Source organism: Uranotaenia lowii, chromosome 2 (assembly GCF_029784155.1).
Source record: "Uranotaenia lowii strain MFRU-FL chromosome 2, ASM2978415v1, whole genome shotgun sequence".
In the NCBI taxonomy this organism is placed as follows: Eukaryota; Metazoa; Arthropoda; class Insecta; order Diptera; family Culicidae; genus Uranotaenia; species Uranotaenia lowii.
Genome location: NC_073692.1, coordinates 229,892,020 through 229,909,394, shown reverse-complemented (window position 1 = coordinate 229,909,394; position 17,375 = coordinate 229,892,020). Strand labels below are relative to the sequence as shown.

Below are 17,375 nucleotides of genomic sequence, written 5' to 3'. Positions count from 1 at the left end.
ATTGAATTAATTTCCAACGAAACACAACACAAACAAACTTATATTCCGATTTTCATACAACAAGGTTTAGATTCCGTATTACTTTTTCTGATTTTCAAAATAAAATTCATTATTTTTGGTTTGAAGAAAAAAAGTAAATTAAATTTTGATTTATGAATTTTTAATTGAGCGCCACATTTTTAAATTTGTATTTTTTATCATAAATTTTTAAACCTGAATCTAAAATCTGAATCTGAAATCTTAATTTGAGTTTTGAATTCTGATTTCTTAAAGGACTTAATGTATTAAATGCATTTTAACCACTGGATTCACCTTGTTGTATGGATTCAAGCGCCTCTGATCAGTCTGGGTATCTGGTGTCTGCGATTTTGGGCAGCTTCCTGGCCAAAAACATTATGAAGACTATTATAAGACTAGCCACTAGTCAGTCGGCAGGCGTCCCAGAGATTCCCTAAACCAGGCATGTCAAACTGGGGGTTCGCGGGCCGCATGCGGCCCGCGGCTTAGGTCAATGCAGCCCGCGTAGCCCTATCTTAAATTGTCACAAAAGAAAACACTACTGATTTTTATGTAAAATATTACTGCAAAAAAACTAAAGCTGAATGTACCGATTTAATTGATTTTGGCTGCGGCCCTCTACGTCATAGAAATTTTTTAATGCGGCCCGCACACCTACACGCTAACTTTTGGCTACCCCTTAACGAATACTTTTGACCCGTTATTGAATAAGACTAGGAGAACTCCTTTTTCCGGATAAAGCCCCTTTACCCTTTAAGGGGTACTCAGCTTGATAACGCTTGTAGCGGATCAAAATTACCCCTTATTTCAAACGATTGTAACGGGTCAAAATTACCCCTTATTTCAAATGGTTCCGTATGCGATTTCAGGAGCTGCTTACTGGGAAATAAATAACAACAAAATATCATGTTTCATTTGGTTTATTCATATGATAGCAAAGTTTCAATGTTAAATTAATTTTGTATTTTTGTTTACCATAAATCCACCATGATTCGGATTTTATCCATCATCTTCCCACTCATCCGGATCGTCGCACTCATCCGGAACTGTGCAGCGCTGAAACGAAAATCAGAAAAAATTAGTTTCTTAAGGAAAATATAATAAAAGCAAAGAATCAAATACTTACAATTTTTCTCACCATTATCAGTTAACCGGTCAAAAAATAACGCTTTGGATTTGACAACATCCAAAACAACCCCTTTTGCAGGGAATCGAGCTTTTCGAAATAAGGGGTATTATTGATCCGATAAAATGACCCTTTATTTGACAGATCGTGGGGGTTCTCAATAACGGGTCAATTTTACGCCTTTAAGGGGTAGCCAAAAGTTAGCGTGTAAACGGGTTTGACATGCCTGCCCTAAGGGCATCCGCAGCAATCGCGAGCAAAGTGAAAATGCTCACGAGTTTGATCACTTCCATACCGCACCGGGGGTTAGTATGAAGGTGAGCAAAATAGGGCCGATGCCGTCGGGACCGATAAAATCACCAAATTTGCTCACTAGAAAGGGGCGAGAGCAAACATGCACTGAAAAAATTCTACCGTTTTGAGCAGAATTAAACAAACGATGTCGCAGCGTGTAGATGTTTGTTGATATTTATTTTAAGAAAAAAATTGTATCAGATTAAAATTGTAGATGGATTTTTTTGTAATAACCAGTTATATTCGCAATTTCGTTACATTTTTTCGGGTTTTTCCAGGAATTGAACGAGAAAGTGTAATTGCTGGTTCTGATGGTGAGTTATTTATTTTGTATTTTATACTGTTTTTAACTTTTTTCTACCTATGAATTTTGATAACATTTTTTTTCCTTTCTCACTCAATTTCAGACAAACAAACTTGAAGCATCGTAATTTGTGACCAAAAATGGTCACTCGGAGTTTCTCGGAGTAATAATAATCGAGACCATGCAGTGCGCTGTGCAGGATTTTTGTATCCAACCGGCCAATATGGGTGGCATTCCAGTACTGTCCCTACCGATTCGGCTTTCGAAACTAGGTCTCTCAATAAGTTTGCAACTAATGGGACCCAGTTTTTCGGAGCAGCAATTATTTCAATCAGCACGTTGGATAGAAAAAGAAGTTGGAGATTTTTTTAGAAAAGTATGATTTTAATATAAATATAATAAACAAATAAAGTTGAATTTTAGTTGAATTGTTTGGTTTGTTGAATTTTGTTTTTCGGGTCCATGGGTTAGGAAATATAAGTGCCCGGCGTTTTGAAAGCAAAATCGAGCTTAATTCGAAAATATATTCTTATCTGAACTTATTTTATTCAATCAAGTCGTCCTACAATTCAATAAGTTTTTAATCACAATCCAGCAAACGGGTGATACGGAATTGGAAACACCGTAAGGGAAACTCAACGCTTTACAACCACTACCGGTTGAAAGCGGTGTCCTATAGATCTGATGACGAGGCCAAGCGAAGCAAACATCCTGCTCGGAAGTTCTTGCTGCATCCGTCATCGGACCCGATTGCTGGTGTTCGAAGCTGCTTGGCCTTGCTGCTGCTGTATGGCATGTTCAACCAGGATGTAGACTTTGACGTCACGATACGGATAGCAGCTATCCCGTCAAATAACTGCCAACACCCCCATGCCCTTTTAAGACCAACATTCATCGAAATTTCAGCAAAAAACTGACGCCTCCGAAAATTTACTCGGTACGTATTAATTTAAGATTTAGATTTTCCTCAAAAGTTTTCTCAGTGCAATGCTAAATTTAAAAATAATTATGCTACCGCCCGGTGCACGAAAGAGTGTGTATCCCAAAACCGGTCCGGTGAAATGAGCAAAACCGGGCCGCGTATACTCACTTATTGGTGCGTTTGCTCTAAACAATCCCTAGTGTGGGCAAGCTTACTGATAAAAGCAAAATGCAGGGAATATTCGGAGGAAGAAAACCTCCGCCTTCTAGCGTAAACTTAAATTTATTGGGGAGCACAATCCAAGCTTTAATTCCACCACTTTGAACAAAACATGAATGACAATAATGGTTATCTGAACTTATTACAATGGGCAGGTGCGAAGCGGTTGACGGGTAAGTTACAGTGTACCTGGCCCCACCTTGGGTGCTGAACCAGGCACGGAGATGTCGAAAAGCGAGGCTGTCGCAGGGTAAGTTGAATCGTACATGGTCCCACCTTGGGTGCTGAACCAGGCACGGAAGTTTTGTTGGTCGGATCAAATTAGCCAGCTAGAAATTCGCCCGAACTAGCGGCGGTGCGATGCGCGAAACCAACGGCTAACGGTGGATTTGAATCCAGAGGCGATGGGGTTACCTCTATTGTAGCGGCAGACGTAACCTCCAAGGCGACAACGGTTTTACGGCGGATTCAATTTGTGGGTTCGTATTTGAATCCGGTTGAACGGTGACGGCTCGGCGATGGGTAGTTATTTCATCCCAAAACAGTAGGGTAATAAATATAGGGTCCAAATATCAGATAATGTTGATGTGCGAGAGCAAAATGGTGAACTTGAGCTGCTGTCCGAATATGTAACTTAAAACTTCTCACAATATTCCAATTTCTTCCGGAGTTCTTCCGCCAACGTTCAAATTTCAAATGTCGATGGCCGTTCATATTACGGGCTTTGGACAGCAGGCAATCGTTGCTCTCGCCTCGCGCCTTTTTTTGTCTCGTCTAAATCCCATTGGCCTTTTCTATTTCCATTCGCCTCTTCGCTCCGCTGGGTAGCTTGCGGTCTCTGGTGGTGAGTGGTGCAACCAGTAGTGGTCATGGCTGCGTGCTTTTCGTGGAAGTTTTCGCCTTCCAGAGGAATAGTTCAACCCCCAAAATACTCACTGCATATAAAATTACAAACTACGAACAAAATCAGAGGTCTGAGCGAGAGACTAGAAACCAGGCTTGGCAAAAGTCATCGTCATGAGGCGTGAAGCTGTGACTGTGAAGCTTCTTGGTCCGTCAAACTCAAGTGACTGTTCCTTAACGACCAGTCACTTCGTTTGCCAGTCATTCATTCCCCAGTCATTTGAAGCTAAAAGAATGACCTAGTCAAGCAATCGCATTCAAACGACCGATGACGAAAAAGAAACGCATTTATTATTATTTTTGCTCCTGCCAGCAAGCCGAAGACGACCGAAGACGAAAAAGAAAAGAATTTATTATTATTGTTGCTTCTGCCCGTTTTCGGTTTTTTGTTGCTATTGTTGCTCTCTGCCAGCAAGTCGTTCAATTAGTTGTACCTGTCGACAGCAGCCGATCGAAGTGTGAAGAGATTTGCCAGTCACTCAGGAGAAATTTTGACCATGTGTAGGAGCTTCGCCAGTCGAGGATGGAGAAATGTTGATTGTTGTCGTGCTTTATCCGTCATGCGAGTAGTGAGGCTCCGTCAATTGAGAACAGTGCCAGTCGTTTGATGAAACAAAACTAGTCGGGTCAAGCGTGACGGGCGAAATTTACCATCACTGCTAGAAACGCTTACAAGCCACTGCAGTGGTGCACTGCACTGGTCGGGGTGATGTCCTCGGCAAGCTCTAATTCGTTTTTGCAGATAAGTTTGCAAGAACTGCAAGGTATTTGCAGCTGCGGACGAAAAACCCCGGTTTTGAGAAAAACAAGGCCATAGACTCCAAAATGTACAAGGAGGAGTGCCTTAAAAAGGTTTTTTTTTTGGTACATTAGATCTCACAAAGGACCAGTAAAGTTTTCGCCAGATTTGGCAAGCTGCCACTACAGCAAAGAGGTAATACAGTGGTATCGGGCCAACGGGTGGATTTTGTTGAAAAGGACATCAACCCACCCAACTGCCCTCAATTCCGCCCTTTCGAAAATTTTCGGGCAATTGTCAAGCAGAAGATGAAGATGAATGGCAGGACGACTCGGCATGCAACATAGATAAAGAGATTGTGGAACAAAATGGTCGTTGAGGAAAGCGAATAGGGTGTCCAAACTATGATGAGTGATACTCGACAAACAGTTCGAAAATTCATCAAAACAACTTCAAAATATTTTTTTTATTATTTTTCCTTTAAAGTGCAATAAAAAACCCTACATTTAAAGTACAAAACATTTTTATTTCGTTTACATAGCTCTGACGTTTTAATGCGGCAAAAAATTTAAGCATGTTGAGAACACAAATATATTTATTGCGAGGAAATTTATATTAAGATTAAAGGTTATTCTAGAGAAGGGATCTCGGTGGAAAAGGTTTCCTTTTAAGAGATCTACTCTGGCTTCTGGAGGCTTCTGGAGGAGCTGGAGCAGAATAAAAAATCCAAACCCATCTCATCAATTTGTTCACCCTTTGTACTTAGCTTTTAGATAACTTTTCTGTCGTTTGATTTTCATCTCAACGAACTTTAGAAATGTTCTGTCTAAACTTCACGGATTCTATTGGCGGAAGAATTTTTCTGAGCAATAGTAAACTCACAATAAAAGATTGTTCTTATAATGGCAGAAAATTTTCATTGCAAACACGGTGGGCAATCAGTCTCGAGCAGGTTAAAGAATCATTCGAGAATTGGACCCTAGAATCTAAGACATGATGATAGTGCCTAGATTGTGGAAAATTCATTATATTGACAGACTTTATTACTATCAATACTTTCTATAAAAATTTAACACGTCATTCAAACTTAGCTTATTCTAAGCAAAATAGAAAAAACAAAAATGAAAAAGCCTTCCCAGGCAGCCACCACAAATCGTTGAAACTGACGGCGACAATCGGCAGCATCCTCAGCAGCAGCAGCAGCAGCATCATCATCATTACCATCGTCGTCAGCCATAACAAAACTCGAATCGTCAAATAAGTCGAAAAACCTGTTCCCAGCAACTCTTTTGCTCAATAATATGCGAACGGGTAAAGTTCGTTTCCAAGTGGCTTACCTACTGCCATCATCGCCGTTCGAAATATTCCGACGACACTTTGCATACGGAATCCTGTTTGAGTTTGATCCGAGGAGTTTCAAAATTTTTAATGTTATATTTTGATAAGGAATTCTATCAATATTAAAGAAAAACGTTCATTCTGAAAGCTTGATGTAAATCAAAGTTTTATGAGGTCCTACACAGGCGCTTAAGTATTTTCATTTAATGAAGGAACTAATCTCTATACTTTTACAAACTTTTGACATTTTTCTGTAATTTTCCTAAGAAAAGGGATTGCAAACTTATTGAATACGAAGAATATTCTCAAGAGAGATTTTTAAAAGAACTTCAAGATCTACAAATCCGCTTTATAATACATGCAACAGAACTCGGAAGATCATGCGGTTTTTTTTGGTTTTGCAGAACACTTTAACACGTTCGAGACCGATTGCACACCGTGTGTGCAATGGAATTTTTGTGCCTTTGTCAGATCAATCTTTCATTGTGAGTTTACTATTGATCGGAAAAATAATATTCTCATACCAATCGAATCCGCAAATGTTAGGCAAAATGTATTAGGAAATGGTTTTGATGAAAATCAAACGACACAAAAGTTATCTAAGAGTAAAGCACTATGAGTACGAATGTCGTGAAAAGGCCTCCGTCTCGAATGGGTTAACAGTTGTATTTATAGAAAAATCAAAATACTTAAGTTGGAAGAGAGCATTTCTATGGCACAGAAGCTTGAGGAAAGATTCTTATTCAAATTAATACTAAGGCAAGGAGGAAAGTAAGTTTAGGATCAATTTTGATTTTAATAAGTGCCCTATACAAGTCAGGCGACGTTAAGGTGGCAATGGATTTTCTCATATTTCATTATCGAATTTCGCAAAAGGAACATATTACTTTTGTAGATTCGACTTAAAAATTGACTTCTCGTAATCGATTTTCTGGTACAGTGGTCTAAATGGGCCTATGGTGGAGCTTTTTTCCTATTGGTAATTTTGTTAATCTTTTTTTCGAATGTCGAGTCGATTTGCGATCAATTTTGGATTTCTCAAACCCTGGGGTCTTGAAAGCTTCTTTTCGTTCAAAACTCATCCATGATTTTTTGCAGAATTTTTGAGTAACTTTTACATGAGTAAATTTGAATTTCTAGGTTTGTATGGAAGAATTGAATAGTTTGTACTGAGAAATCAACACAATTTTTGTTCCTTCGGTGGGACCGAGCCTGCTTATGATTTTTGTGCTAAAGAAAATTTTGTTCTGAACAGCTACTTCGTATCTAACTAGACAAAAAAGTTATTAGCTGTTTTACAGGGGTATGTCTTTTAACATTGAAAAACAATAAATTCAATTGACATCGCTGTTGGGTGCCTTGCGAAGTTTGGCATGAAAGTAGTTTTTTTCCGAGATTTTCATCCCTTAGGATGATTTATCTCTTCGACATGAAAGTAGTCTTGCAATACCTCGCTAGGCACCCAGCAGTGATGTCAATTGAATTTATTATTTTTCAATGCCAAAAGACAAACCCCCATTCAACACCTAATAACTCTTTGGTCTAATAAGATACTAAGTTACGGTCTTTAACAAAGTTGTTCAGCGAAAAATTGAGAATTTATAAATTGACACAAAAAACATAACAGACTCGATTGTGCTGAAGAAACAAAAATTATGTTAATTTTTCACTACAAAATATTAAATTTTCCCATACAAACCTAAAAGTTCAGATTTACTCATGTAAACGTTGCATGAAAAATCTGCAAAAAATCATGGATGAGTTTTGAAAAAAAACAAAACATTTTAGACCCCAGAGTTTGAGAAATTCTTAAATGATCCTAAATCGACTAAGTCTAATGAATATTAGACTTATTCATGTTAATTCAACAGTCTTCTTGAAGGATTTGTCTCGATTTGATTCTGTCAAGACTTCACAAGTTCCTAAAAGTTTTTCAGATTTCATCTTTGATGTGGACGGTGAGAAGCAACTTAGTGTGTCGATTTGAAAGGAATGTTTTTCAACTATCACTATTTAAATTAAACCTTCAGTTGATTTAGATTTCTAGGGTCATTTCAGTGAAAAGTATAAAAATTTTGACTGATATGCGGGATAAATTCATAAACCAATTGCCAAGTATTTGTATATTGTTTGTCAAATTATATACAATATTTCAATTTGTGTTATTTTAAGTTGTTTATACTTTTATACAGTGAATAATTTGGCTTTGAAATTCCACCACAACCCGTTTAAAATGTGCCACACTGTGGAAAAAAAGAACTCACTAGCTTCCACTTCGCCAGTTTGTCTCCCGATCGTCGCAACCACAATGCGCACGATGATATTTGAGCAATTTACATATATTTTATGGCTTTGGATCGTTAAATTATGCAAAAATATATTAATTTTCAGATTCCCATAAATGTTTCTCGAATATACAACACACATCTGTCGGACGAAGAGGTTTGACCAGTTTTCCAATCTGATCGGTTTCGCGTCCCAAAGCAAAGGTGTCTTGACGTATTCTGCGCAAGCCGAGAGCAGCGCAAACGCGACACAATTCGAAATCGCGGCAGGGGAGCGTCCGTCCATTCGGTTGATCCAAGTGATGAGTCGTTCGCAAAGTTTGCTGATTTGGTCGACAACAGGTCTCTGTGGAGTCAAACTAGCTAGACTTGGTGACTGATTTTTATTAACTGACTTGGGATTCATTCAATTATTGAGAAAAAATTCCTCAAAGAGAAGATGAGATTTGCCTCGGCGGGAACCAACCGATGATGCGTCTTTGTCGTTGGTCGTTAGATGTTCCGTATCTGATATTTTCAGAAATTGTTCTGAATTTTTAGGTATATTTGAACAAGCCTTGAAACTATGTTCGACGTTTTACTGTTATATAAAACGTGTTACACGAGAACACGACGAAACGAGAGGCTTTTTGAATAATGACTTCATTCATCACTTTTTTGGTAAAAAATATGAATTTTAAAAATATATACCTATATTTTAAAAATATGAATTTTTGAAAATTTTTGAAAACACACGTATGGTGTATAAAACAACAACTTTTCATAATGTACAAGCTGCTGATAGGATTTCTGGTTTCAATTTACAAAGAATAACATTAACTGCAAAATTTTATGGCATGAGGATTGTGAATGTTTTATGCTTTTGATAAATAGAATCACATTTTATCTTCTCACAGGCAAAATCTTTCAAGTGTATATTTGATCATACAAAAAATATCATTTCGTCTCATCTACATTCCGGTTCAAAAGCTGTTATCCGAACTTCACTTATAACTAATAACTTATAACACAAGTTGTATTCTTCCATATCTTTTTTCTTGTTTTGCCAATTTGGAAAATGATCTATTACATATTTAACAATTCTCTTTGCTTTCCTGGTAACTCTTTCAATGAAATCTCTACACATTTGATTCTTAAATATAAATCTTTTTAATGTAGGTACACATCGCTTACAGCCCAATGGGGTTTTCTTTGTTTTGGCAATCTGTTAAGATTGGCCAAATTAATATCTTATAAAAATTTGATCTACCTACCTACCTAAGGGTCCAGCGCCGATTGACCGGCGCATAGGGCTGAGATAAAAGATCTCCACTGCTGGCGATCCGGAGCCAGCGTCTTCACTTGCTGCCAGCCAAGGTTCTCGTCAACTGTGCGGATTTCGGCGGCTAGACTTCGCCGCCACAAGCTTTTGGGCCTGCCTTTTCTTCGATGCCCATCTGGATTCCAGTCAAGCGCCTCTCTGCAAATCTCGTTTTCATCTCTTCGCAGCGTGTGCCCAATACATCTCCACTTACGTACCCGAATCTCGATTTCTAGCGCCTTTTGATGACACCGGAGATGAAGTTCAACGTTTGAGATCCAGTTGCCAGGCCACCAAGCGCGGATGATGTTCCGCAGGCAGCGATTCACAAAAACTTGCAGTTTTCGCGTCGTCACCGCATATGTGCACCAAGTTTCACACCCGTACAGCAATACGGATTTGACGTTTGAGTTGAAGATTCGGATCTAGGTTCGTAGAGAGATCTGGCGTGAGCGCCAGATGTTTCGGAGACTTGCAAAAGCAAATCGGGCCTTTCTGATCCGGGTTTCGATGTCCTTCTTGGTACCACCATCAGGCGTAATCTGGCTACCAAGATACTGGAAGCACTCCACTGTCTCAACCTGTTGTCCAGCTACCACGAAATTGGAACGATTTTCTGTATTGATTTCCATCGACTTGGTCTTTCCGACATTGATTTTGAGACCTGCAGCCTTGGAGCTTTCGGTGAGGTCGTCGAGTTTGCTCTGCATGTCTTGTTGTATTTGGGCGAGCAAAACAATATCGTCTGCCAGGTCAAGGTCGTTCAGTTGCTCCATGGTTGAAGGATTCCACGGCAATCCTCGGTTTGGTCTACAGTCAATCGATCCAGTCAAGATCTCATCCATTACGATGAGAAAAAGCAGCGGTGACAAAATACATCCTTGTCTCATCCAGCAGTTACCGGGATTGGTTCGGACAAGACACCGTCGTGCAAGACCTTGCACGAAAATGCCTCGTACTGTGCTTCGATGAGATGGACTAGTTTCTCTGGGACCCCTCGTCGTCTAAGAGCAGCCCAGATGTTTTCGTGGTTCAGTCGGTCAAATGCTTTTTCGAAATCAACGAACACCAGCAGAAGAGAGTCCTGGAATTCGTTGATTTGTTCCAGTATTATTCGTAGCGTTGTGATGTGGTCCACACATGATCGTCCGGATCGAAATCCAGCTTGTTGTCGTCGGAGTGTAGCGTCGATTTTCTCCTGGAGCCTGTGCAGGATCACTTTGCAGAGTACTTTAAGGGTTGTACAGATCAAAGTTATACCACGCCAGTTACCGCACTCTGTTAGGTCTCCTTTCTTTGGGACCTTTACGAGGATACCCTGCATCCAGTCGGCCGGGAATGTTGCAGTATCCCAAATGTTTCATTTCAGCAGGAATGCAATCGATTCCAGGCGCTTTGTTGGATTTCATGTCCTTGATTGCCGCTTCTATTTCAGCCAGCGAGGGCGCTTCCGAGTTGACGCCATTTATGCAACTTACTGTGGGCGCCTCGAGCTGCGGGTTCTGTTGGCCATTGCTATTTGTAACTCGGAAAAGTTTATCAAAATGCTCAGTCCAACGCTTGAGCTGATCTGTTCGATCTATCAGCAGCTGACCTGCTCGGTTTTTCAGCGGCATTCTTGCATTAGTCCTTGCACCATTAAGGCGGCGAGAAATATATAATAATCGGATATCTCCAATGGCGGCGGCTCTTTCTCCCTCTTCGGCTAGGGAGTTTGTCCAGGCTCTCTTGTCTCGTCTACAAGCTCGTTTAACTGCCTTTTCCAGCTCCGCATATCGTAAGCGGGCGGCTGCTTTGGCTGACCCGGTACATGCCTGCTCAATTCCGACTTTCGCCTTTCTCCGATCATCGATCATCCTCCAGGTTTCATCCGACATCCATTCCCTTCGTCTTCCACAAACTTTACCGAGAGTACCATGGCTCGTCGTGATAAAGGCATTCTTGATTCCACACCACAATTTGATCTACCTACATAAATTACATTAGTAATTTTTGTGACATCAAATAAATTCTTCATATTTTCCCATGTATTAGCACAAGTGTCCAGCACCTTCTATCTTCAGTTTGGTAACACCCTCTTGTGGAAATAAAGGGCCTTTCAGAAATAGATATTTAATTTAAAAAAACGACCTGGTACTTCAATCATGCAATCATGTCGTTTTCAAGTAACAAATGTTCAAAAACATGTTTTTGGCTTAGCTGGCCGAAAGGCTTTCAAATTCCTCGTTGTATCTAGTTTGAAGTCAAAACTAATATGGCATGTCAACAGGTAAAATTTCCTGTTTCGCCAAATATGTGTTACTTCTCATGTACCGTCAAACGGGGCATCATGCAAAAGCAGGGTTAGATGCAACATTTGTATACCACAACACTAATTCAATTTTTCTTTCAATACACTGTATTAAAGTTATCATTGAATGATAGCAAATTGATGATGACAAAGTGTTTAACATCGTGAAAGAGTTTTTTAAAGTTTTTGGTTCTCATAAAAAATTTGAAAAATCGTGCAATAGATGTTCGAATTTTTACATTTTCCGATGCTGTAAAAAACTTTACCTTATATGACGGATTGGCTTAATGATATCACCTACAAACTTTATATCACTTTCATTATTCAATACCAACACTGTTGGTGTACAAATATTTTTCGGACAATCAGCAATATTTTTCAAATAAATATTTTTATAATTCAGTTAACTGACTGGGGCGAAATGCAACAAAATGCAAATCAGATCTAAATCTCATAAACCGCGTTTCCATATGCTGGGATATGGTTTTTATGCATTATGCGTTCGTTTACGTTACAATTTCATCCATCCTAAGATTTATTTACGTGATTTAAGATAATACAATATTTTGTAGCATTTTTTACCCCTAAATGTATGCAGCAGAGTAACACTTTTTCTTAAAAACATTTTTGACAGAAAAATTGTAAAATTTAATTCGAACAAAACAAAAAATTACTGCAATTGGTGCTTTATGCGGTATGACATCACAAATGTATCTTAAACTTTAAATTTTTAAACGTTTTCATTTGATTTTTAATTAATTACAGATTTTGTTGCAAGTTACCCCTTTTTCTTAGTAGGGTGAAAATCGCATGTTTTTTTTTAATTTGAAAATAACTGGTAAAACCAATAATTTTTCTGACTACGTCAGATTGGTGTCCCATCAACCTTAAAACTTTTGGTGTACAAGAGGTATGATTATCTGTAAGCATTAAGATTTTAGAAGCCTTTGAAGTTGAAAAGTGTTGCATGTTGCCCCAGTTGACGGTATTGACACATGTGACAAGTTCACTTTAGCTTTATAATGGTTAAATGTATGATTTAGAAGAATTGAATCTTCTCTCATTTCATTTTCTGATGTTGCGTTGCGTGTCCTGGTTCTGGAATTTACTTCACTAGTTTCGTGCAATCGCATGTGCGTTCGTAAATATCGCCTCAATTAAAAATAATGTTCAAAACTACTTGTTACTGTACAGTTAGCAAAAGGGCTTTAAAATCGCTTCTCGCGTCCCGTTTATAAATATATCGCAAGGTAATAAAAAAAAGCCTTGCTGTCAGATCGCATTGCTATGTATCATAATTCACATACTTATGCACTCTTCAAAGCTGCATTTTTAAATTTCACTTTAAAGGAACTCATAATAGTTGTCTGACCAGAGCACTAACTGGTCTGTAAAAAAGAACATACTTTGTATAACAAATCTCCAGTTAGGTTTAGCTATGATTTCGAAGTAGTAGGTGTCGTGAATTTACGAATCTCAATTCAGAGATTCACTTCTACACGTCTGTCGCTCACAAGAATAGATCAATGACTGACTTTATTTTGTTTGTTTGCCTAGTGTTGCCTAAATAGCAAACGTTGTCAATGAAATTCATTTTATTTTATTTATCTTCAGTGTTGTCGAATACAAATATTATTTTTTATTTGATTTTTTATTAAATTTGATTTATTTTCTGCATATCCTTCATCTCATCCCTACATTAGGTACTACCTATATTTTTCTTCAACCTAGTGTGTGATTGCCCTTTTTTTTGACTACATTTCATTTGAATGTCTATATTTGAATAAGAAAGTTATAAAGGAAAAAATCACTTCAAATGTAATTTGATTTTGCGCAAATGCTTGAAATCCCTATGTAGATAGACTAGATGCCAACTTAAATCAGATCTTTTATATGCACTCACTGTAGCATCCTGGTCGGAGCATTCTCTGATCAGTGTAAAATCAAATCTCCTCAAATAATTTATGATTCTTAAGATTCTTTCCAACACATCATTTTTCACAACTACAAATTTTTGGAGAAAACAAATCTGAAAAAAGAAAGATAAAAGAAATTCACGTGTTTAAAAACAGAAATTCAACACGGATTTTAAATAATCCGATATTGAAAAGGTACCTCACTATATCTTTGTCATTTTAAAATTCTCTTAATTTTTTGATAGTTCTTCTTGGCGAACATTCTTGTTTAAACCGATAATGCTATTCGTCATCACTTCCATTTAAAAATCTTCTGGAGTTACCACAGTGCTGCTTTCTGTGACCTTTTTCCACAATTAAAACTTGTCCTCAAAGCCTAGATTATTTTTTCCTAAACCAGTTTTTTTTTCAATTGATGTTCTCTATTAGATCATTCATTCAGATGGTCAGCAAGGTTATTGAAATCACATTAAAATGTCCAATTTCACTTATTTTAAGCAACTATCTTCAAATCTACAATCTTGATTTTAGAATTTTTATCCACATTTTTAAAATTTTTAATCTTATCATTGCAATAGAAGTTCTTGTACTTAGATTAAAATATCTCAGACGGCATAACAGTAATTTGAAATCCCTCTTATGCATATTGAAGGTGAATGAATTTTCTATCGATCATCTAAACACTGTTTTGCGTTTGACTAACAGTATTGTTGATATTTGTGACTTTTTAAAAAAATATATAAAAAACGCATTATTTTAGAGAAAATTTTGTTTCAACGAAAGTTTTAGACTTGATAGTAGCATTTAAAAAATATGATTCTCTTTTGCGCTTAAATGTCAATTTAAAACAAAGATTTCAAGTGGTTACGTATCAAAATCGGTTTAAAATTGAAAAAGTTATGGCTACTTTACCGTAACAGTATTTTTTGTAGTTTTAAATAATATAACGAACCGCAGTACACTATCATAGTATAGGAAGAATAACACATGGTGAATCTCCCTCGCTCCAAGTCAAAATTATTTATTAGCTTACCAAAAGGTCACATGCCAAATTTCAGGAAGATCTGACCATTGGGAGGGGTTGCTTGAGTCTCTAACGTAAATAAATTTTGAGGTATTTTGCCCGGAAGGAACGAAAAAAACAGGTTTTTCATCAATAACTTATTTCATCACAAGCTGATTGTTATTTATGGTTGATTTTTTAAAGCCTAAGTTGAACAAATATTTCACCCGAAGACTGTAACTCGATTGGATTTGAAACAGAAAAGTGATTGCGGTTCAAAGATTGTATTTTGGTCGAAAATTCTCGTATAAAACGCAATGCGTAAAAAGTACGCATTGCGTGTTGGACAAAATTTGCGGCCTTTGAACTGCAATAACTTTTTTACTTCAAGTCCAATCGTGTTGCAGTCTTCGGGTGAAATATTTGTCTCAACTCAGGCTTTAAAAATATTAACCATAATAAACAATCGGCAAGTGATGAAAAAAGTTATTGATGAAAAACCAGTATTTTTTGTTCCTCCCGGGCAGGAAAACCTTAAAATTTTATTCACGTTTGAGACTAAAGAAACCCCTCCCTATGGTCAGATCTTCCTGAAACTTGGCATGTGACCTTCTGGTAAGCTAATAAATGATTTTGACTTGGAGCGAGTGAGATTTATCATGTTTCATTCTTCCTATACTATGATAAGTGTACTGCGGTTCGTTAAATTAATTAAAACTACAAAAAAAAACTGTAATGGTTAAGTAGCCATAACTTCTTCAATTTTCAAGCGATTTTGATAAATAGCTACTTTAAATCTTTGTTTTAAATTGACATTCAAGCGCAGAAGAAAATCAGATTTTTTAAATGTTACCATCTAGTCTAAAACTACACAAATAACACACGACGTATTACAGGACACGACACTTAACGTTTTTACTAACGGAAAAAGGAATTAAATTTACCTTTTTTGTCGACCGGTTTCGGGCTCGATGTTGCCCATCTACAGGACGATGTCCGACTGACTAGATGAAGGAAAAACACCAATACATGTTCATACTATCCAATAGTATTCGTCGAAGGGTGGTCGGTTTGTTGAAAATTCGGTTTGAGCAGGTTGAAAAGCGATGATATGATTGGAGCGTCATCCTCGTTCATAAGTGGCCTTTCCGATGTAGTGATAAACATGGATTCCCATGCGTTTAAATGTGACGCTTTGCGTACACATTTTTTGAACTTGACCTTATCCCAATTTATACGGTGATCAAATTCTGACGCGTGGGCAGCTACACTGGATTCGTTGCTCCTGCTGTTATCTACTGCGTTTTTGTGCTCTTTAATTCTGGTTCTAAATTTCCGTCTGGTTTGACCAATATAGACGGCCGGGCAGTTTTCACATGGAATCTCATAAATTCCAGATCTCTCTTCCGGTGGCACTTTGTCTTTTAGAGAAACCAGTCGATCTTTCAAAGTGTTAGAACTTTTGTAAGCCACCTTCAGACCATGTTTGGAGAGAATCTTACGGATACTATTTGTCAGTGGAGGGTGGTACGGCAGGCTGACTCTTTGGGATTCATCCCTTTCTGGCTTGAATGTGGTTGCGTTGCTACGGAGCTTTTTCCTTTCATGTTTTCGGAGGATTTTGCTGACAAACTCTTTATCGTACCCGTTCAATTCACCTGCCAGCAAAATTTTTTGCTTTTCTTGTTCAAACTCGTGGCTCTCCATTGGTATGTTGAACAGACGGTGGGCCATCGAATGAAAGGCGGCTTGCTTTTGCGCACCAAAGTGGTTTGAATCAACCGTAATGTAGCGATCTGTTGACGTGGGTTTACGATAAATTCCGAATTTTACTGTATTATCTTCTTTTCTAGAAATTAACAGATCAAGGAAAGGAAGTTTCCCATCAACTTCTTTTTCGACGGTGAATTTGATCGAGCTATGCTGGTTGTTCAAAAGCTCAAGCGTCTGCGGGAGATACCGTTCCTTGACAGTGGCGAAGATATCATCAACATAACGCCACCAAACTCGAGGGAAAAGTTTCTCCCGTTTTTCGAGATCTGTTTCGAAGTCACTCATGAAAAGTTCAGCCAGTAGGGGAGATAATTTACTTCCCATGCTGAGGCCGAAGGTTTGTTTGTAGAACTTACCCCGAAACAAGAAGTAATTCTGGTTCATACAAACCTCGGCTATGGTGACGTACGCTGCTATTTGGTTTGGAGGTGCTCGGCGTCGCTCCAAGTGTCTGCGAAGGCTGCGTAAGGCATCCGAAATAGGGACGCTAGGAAAAAGTGCGGAGACATCAAACGAGACTAAAATCTCTCCTCGACGCACTTTGAAATCCTTCAAGTGTTCCACTAAGTCAACAGAGATAAGAACACTCTTGCCGTGCTTAACTGGATACTTCCGCATTTCTTCTACCAACCACGCTGCCATTTTTTCGGTTGGTGTGCAGATGTTTGAAGAAATAGGCCGCATTGCGATTGGGTTTTTATGGATTTTTGGGAGGCAGTACAATGAGGCTACTTTTGGGTTCGGGACGAGGAATTTTCTTTCAAGTTTTATTTCGCCCATTAAATCGGCCACTTTTTGCCTTGTGCTGTTTGCTTCCTCGATCATAGTATTGAGAGGGTCTTTTGGCTTACCGTTTTTGTAAATGCATTCCTCATACGGGCCCGTTGAAATCATGTCCCGAACCTTGTTGTCGTAGTCTTGCCTATCCAAAATCACTACAGCATT

At 38.3% G+C, this 17,375-nt stretch overlaps 1 protein-coding gene across 1 annotated transcript; it reads right to left on the bottom strand.

Moving 5' to 3' along the window:
- Nucleotides 1-1,017: 1,017 nt before the first annotated feature.
- LOC129742387 (uncharacterized) lies at nucleotides 1,018-17,072 on the bottom strand. Its single transcript, XM_055734287.1, has 2 exons — nucleotides 15,861-17,072; nucleotides 1,018-1,074 (listed from the first exon to the last, which is right to left on the bottom strand). The coding sequence occupies exons 1-2, from the start codon at nucleotides 17,070-17,072 to the stop codon at nucleotides 1,018-1,020; spliced, it is 1,269 nt and encodes a 422-aa protein (XP_055590262.1).
- Between the last annotated feature and the right edge of the window lie 303 nt (nucleotides 17,073-17,375).

What these genes read in the sequence shown, in the direction of transcription:
- LOC129742387 (XM_055734287.1), bottom strand. Translation starts at nt 17,072, where the DNA reads ATGGCAGCGTGGTTGGTAGAAGAAATGCGGAAGTATCCAGTTAAGCAC. An exon ending in AGGTCAAGTTCAAAAAATGT is followed by an intron (nt 1,075 to 15,860) that starts GTACGCAAAGCG and finishes TTTTCGTTTCAG; the next exon opens with CGCTGCACAGTTCCGGATGA.